Source organism: Melanotaenia boesemani, chromosome 1, assembly GCF_017639745.1.
Source record: "Melanotaenia boesemani isolate fMelBoe1 chromosome 1, fMelBoe1.pri, whole genome shotgun sequence".
Classification (NCBI taxonomy): domain Eukaryota; kingdom Metazoa; phylum Chordata; class Actinopteri; order Atheriniformes; family Melanotaeniidae; genus Melanotaenia; species Melanotaenia boesemani.
In genome coordinates, this window is record NC_055682.1 from 11,751,871 (window position 1) to 11,757,870 (window position 6,000).

Below are 6,000 nucleotides of genomic sequence, written 5' to 3' on the forward strand. Positions count from 1 at the left end.
GTTCCCCATTTGTGCTTTTTTGTTTGATTGTAGAGATAATAGTGGCGCACCCTGAATAAAGACTGCATATAGTTTAAAATATGAAGCATATGATTGGTGGTGAATGACAACCATGCTGTAAAGCAGTGGATCCCAAACTATTTTTCTTGGGGACCCCCTTCATGCAAATACTAAAAAGCCATGGACCCCCTGCCCCACCCCATGCTGAAACCATCCTTGGTTTTATGCTTTCAAAAGCTTCTCACCATAAATAATGTATTCTGGCTGAGTCCTTTAATTCGATAAAAAAAAAGTCAAATTAACAATATATTGCCTCTTTGGGGGACTCCCTTGGTCCTTTACCACTGCTGTAAAGGACTTAGTAAAACCTTGACAATGTTAAAAAAGTGGGCATGCCACTGTGGACCTTTCTGTCATTTACCATTTAAATTAAAAAAAAGAAAGAAAAAGAAATTTAGCATCCAATAAAAAAGCATAGCACAAACAGCTTAAAGCTTAAGGGGGGGGGGGGGAAGCAGATTTGTTGGACAGTTTACTGCTGGATATTGCTTTTGCACTGCGATGGACTGGCAACCAGTCTCCTCTTGCAGGTGGTGGGAGATTGGCGATTGTTGGGAGAGGCTTCCCCGTGACACTGAATTGAACTAAACAGTATAGGAAATGAACGAACAAACGAACGAACGAACAAATGAATTGCTTTTGCAGTGGTTAAAAAGCTAGTAGATGTTTGTGCTTTTCCAGGAAGTTATAACAGAGAAAGATCTTGGTCACTATATAGATTCACTGGCCACTTTAGGTCCATTTGTTTAATTGTTTATTAACACTCACAGCTAAACAGCCAATCACATGACAGCCAAAGACATGGCAGCAACTCTGTATATTTATGCATGTACTCCTAATATTTTTAATATATCACATGGTAATAAATGGTAGATATCCCCCCAAAACAAATTTTATTTTTTTGCTACATTTTGTTAAAGGGCCAAATAAAGACCTCATATTTAAAAAATTGGACGTTTCTTACCATTTATTCATGGGTCGGGCCTTAACGGGTCAAACTGAGCATCAGAAAGAGGAAGAAAGGGGATTTAAGTAACTTTAAACGTAGCATAGTTGTTGGTGCCAGACAGGCACCAACAATCTAGTATTAGCAGAGTGTATGTAATGAAGTGACCATTGAGTATGATTTCACTATATTCCCTTGACTGGCAAATAACTTAGTAACTTATCCAAACTTAGTGACTTATTGCACTTTGTCCAAACTTCACTGGCTGCATTTAAACAACACTGGTACAGTACTCAGGTTTTAGATGAGGAATTATAAATGAAAAAATTAAATGAATTAAAAATACTTTATTAATCCAAGAGGGAGACTGCTAAATAAATGGTAAATGGCCCATGTCACATGTTTCCATGTTTTCAGGCTTATCTGCAGTTTTAAAAAGATTAGACATCACTTTAAACATCACCCAAAGCTAATAAATAAAATAGGTGTATGCCTATTTTAACATTTTTAAGTAAGAGTAATTTGATTTATCTAGAAGTCTCAAACCATTGCTTGTTTTTACCAACCTGATAATTACTTCATATTTCTTGGATTTTCTTGTAGAGTCAAACTCTCCTGAATCCAAAATTAGTGTGAATATATATATATATATATGTATATATATATCTATATATATATATATATATATCTTTGTAAGTTGTATGTTGTAAGTAACATTATGTTTGCTTTAATAATTTTGCCAAAACACTGGCTTGAATTCTACAGGGGATTAGACTTTGGCCTCACCACTAATAGGTTCACCAGCACCAGTATGTGAATTACCAGGTCTTCATGACTCCCGCACAACTGTTCACAGGCTTGTGGCCATTTGTAGTTTTTTAAATAAAAAAGGGGCATCCACTGGGTCAGAAAATGTACAATATACAGAGGTGTGAGCAAAGGAACTGCACTGCGGTCAGTCCAGCGCTGCCAAGCCATATGGATCTTAGTAGTGTTCAGTTTTCCCATTATCTTTGTGTTTTCCTCTCTCCATTTCTTTCCTTTTTCATCTTATATTTTAGAAGAAAAAAAAAGATAATGCTCCAATCACAGCATGCAACACATGCCTTTGTACCAGATCCCTTCAGATTCTCTTCAAGAACAACAAAAAGGCAGATGCATAAACAGTGTCATTGTATGTAAAACTTGCTGTGTGGTGTCAGTTAACATTTGGCCTAACAGCATAGGTTATGATGACATAAATCAAATGTGATGGATGATGCAAAGAGTGTCTCTTAAAGTTTCTTGACAGTTCACCAAAAATGGCCTTCTATATTTATTATGTAGACATTTTCTGGAGTACTGTTTACCTAATCAAGTCAGAAACTGACACATTTTTGCTCTGGTTTAAGCATAGATTTCATATTCTGGATTCCATCCAGTTATAGATAATTGCTGCATGTCAGTATTTGATTACTTTTGTCATTTGCAATGTACTTTTCACCTTTTTCATTGATATGGAATTCATAGTAGGAAGTTTCCATGACAGCCTGACCATCCCTGCATGAAATGGTCATATTGAATGTCTATTAAAAGAAAGAAATTCTAACTCTACAAAAGTAATACATTTGAGTTCACATCTCCTGCTGGGATAGAGTTTATAAGGGCATGTGCCTCATGACCTAAACGCCACCTGCTGATTTAATCTATATGAGATGTCCCTACTCAGTGTTATCTAGATAGGATCTTTGGTCCAAAAAGTCCCAGGAGTCCACAAACTTCAGACTAACATAAACGCTGCTCCTCATGCTCTTGCCAAAACATCTTCCACCACAGTCAGCATCAAATCATTCTCTACAGACTCCAGCTACAAGGTCAGAGTCTCCCTCATTGTAGCGTCACTCCAAAATTTTCTTCCAACAAATTCCAAGATCAAACCAAATATTTACAAAAGATTTCCTCTCATCCACTGAACAGCTTTTTCATTATTTGCAAAGTGTCTAGATTGAAGATTGATTAATGACTTTCTTTAAAAATTCAGTTTCACAGACTTTAGAGGTCCATGCAGCTCTTCTGTTAATGCCACTACAAAAAGAGGTAAATAAAGTTAAGTAAAAATATAACTTGCAAAGGATAATAAACAGCCAGAATAAGAACATTCACAATATTTACAGTTAACAATATACTTACTACAAAGACATTACTACTGCACTGTATTAAGCGTTCAGTAAGGATTTAATTAGCTTAATTTATGTTCGTGGCAACTGTGTACTTGTTTATGGGCCTTGTTAAATGTTTAACTTTGAAAAAAATACAAGTATACTTCATTTTTCTTTTTATTGAATTTCTGTCACTCTTTTCTTTTCATCTTGTCTAGATGTGTTACTGTTATAGTGATTACACTGGTAGTTGACCACAGCTCTGGCTGAGCACTGATTGCTTTCCACTCTGTGGAAACTTGACTGTGAAAAGACAGCATCAACTTTCATTTGACAGAACATGCCTGCTTCCAATGAGACATAAAGCACCTCTGTAGACCTTAGGACGACAATATATCCTTCAGCATAACCACTAAGCTCTGGCTTCCTGTCTCTTGCCTTGACAGGGGGATTGGAGTCAGACTATGATGCGACTCACACAAAAAGCCTTTCATTCACTTATGATATTAAAATATACGTATTCTAGCGTCTGCTTGAATTAGGAATGTAAATATTAGACATCTAAAGTAGCACTGTGAAAAGTATTTGCAGCAATACTCTCAAAGTTTCCAGTTGAGAGTGACTCAACAGCTGTATACCATTTAATGCTGCAAAGTCACATGAAGAAAGTAAAAGTCATATTCATTAAGCATGCAAAGATGCACACATTTTAACTAAAAACACACACATGTAAACACTTTTCACTCACCTAACTGCTGGCTGCAGATCCAGAGCAGAAGAACGCAGTAGTACTCCATATGTTTACTGCTGCAAGCATGCACGTGACAGTGCGTATGAGGGAGGACTGGGTAAGGGTGTATGGGGATGAATGAGGCACAGAAACCCAGTGGCAGGCACAGTTAAAGATCCCACTCTGATTGACTTCAAGTCAAAGCGCTCCCTATATATGGAGAAGTAGGAGGGGACTGTAGAAGGAGGTCCACAGACACAGTAGACTGGAGAACTCTGTCTCTCATACTCATTCAGTCCAGCCTGAATAGCTGAAAACTCCCATATGACTTGTTTTCAGACAGAGATTTTAAAGCAAACATTTGGGTGGTTGATTTTCATGATACCACAAGTTTAAATGATGTCATGTTCTGTGGATTTAGTGACATGGGTTATTTGCTTTTATAAATTCTTTGTTTCTTCCTTTCCATGTTAACCTTCCTCTTTAGATTTCTTAGTTTTCTAAGTTTATCTATTAGATTTTTTTTTATTTAATTTTGTCTTTGCTCCTTGTCTAGCTTTACTCCCTTTTCATTTCAAGTATTTTCTTTGTACAGTGCATGAAATTTGGCTTCTTGCTTTAGTTTTACACCAGGTCTCTGTTGCCAGTTACAACACCTGCTGTTCATTTAACCGTTATCTCCCTCAGCGTATCCAGTTCCAGGTTTTCCAAGGTCAGTACCAGATCTGTCATCTTTTCTGTAGTGTGTTTACTCCTCATGCCAAGTTTAGTTTTTGTTCCTGCCATATTCTGTATTGTATTTTGAATTTATAACTTTCTGGACTTCCAGCCACTGCAGTATCTTCAGCTTTGTTTTAAAGTAATTTTACATGATTTTGCTTGTCTGCTTGCTTTTTGACATTATGTGAATGATGTTTTGACCTGTTAAGGTGTGAAAGACCTAAGCTACTGTTCATTTTCAATAAATGCTATAAGAAACTAAATTCTATAATCAAGTGAGATAAAAAAAAAATCTTACTCTTACTATAATTAAAGCATTAGAGATTTAGCTTGAAGAACGTTGAACCAAATTAAAAATGACGTGGAGAGCTACTGAAAAAGACAAACATATGCAAGGCATTAGTCACATTGGCAATGTCACTAAAATGGTAAATTTTGAAAAAAATATACACTAGATCAGTAGAGCCGCTGAATCCAAATTTCTTTTCCCATTACAAACCTAAATTGTCTTCTTTCAGTCGTGAGCTATGCACCACTATCATCATGGCACAACCACAAACTAACCAGTGTATTAAAAGTGGAATGCAAATGTGGGGTGAGTATGTTACCTCATATTCCTGCAGCCGAACCATCCACTCTTAAGTACAAAATGCATAATGATCCCTTTTAGGTAATAAGACATACTTTGTTTACATTATCTCCCCTGAAATCAGTCTGTGGTCACCCGCTAGATCCATGCTTTGCTACTTAACCACAGCATGTCACATCAGTGTAAATCTTTTCTTTACCTAAATGAGTTATGGCTTCACTTTGATTAAAAACAAAACAAAACAAAAAATAAATAAATAAAAATAAATAAATAAGTTGGTACACTTAATTATGAATAAAATGCATTGGTACTTTTTTTTTCTTTACACGTTCAGACACTATGAAGATGCACGAAAACTTGCTAAAAGTATACAGTTTAAGAAATTAAATTATTAAGATGGAGGCTAATAGCTAATAGTTTAGAAGCCCAAAAAATGTTAAACATAAAGTATCAATGGTTTAGGGAAAAATCACTGGGAAAAGGTGTATTATAGATGAAATCACCAGTAAAACATTATCAGAAACGTCAAAGGATCAACAAGATTCATGATATGGTGAAACTACTGTTTCTAATGTCTGAAAATCTGTCAAACTGACAAATACACATCTTTGGCTCTAGCACACACTCCATCTGAGCTTGTAATCACAGTCCCATTTCTTTTCATCACAAAGAAACCACAGATCACACAAATCAAGCCATGTGCTGAAACCACTTAGGATTACCAAGTGGTCAAAAAAAGGAAAAAAAGTCAAGAGTCAAAACTTGCTTTCATTAAGGGTGCTTAAAAGCTCATTGAATTTATTCCTCCTTCATCATT

General features: G+C 36.0%; 1 protein-coding gene across 1 annotated transcript in view; it reads right to left on the reverse strand.

The window, feature by feature from the left end:
* The window catches only part of itga11a (integrin, alpha 11a), a 59,394-nt gene extending 55,379 nt beyond the window's left edge, over positions 1–4,015 (reverse strand). Inside the window, exon 1 of the mRNA XM_041974619.1 lies at positions 3,893–4,015. Coding sequence (XP_041830553.1) covers positions 3,893–3,941 — 49 coding nt within the window. The 5' untranslated portion in view covers positions 3,942–4,015. The remainder of the gene's footprint in view (positions 1–3,892) is intronic.
* Between the last annotated feature and the right edge of the window lie 1,985 nt (positions 4,016–6,000).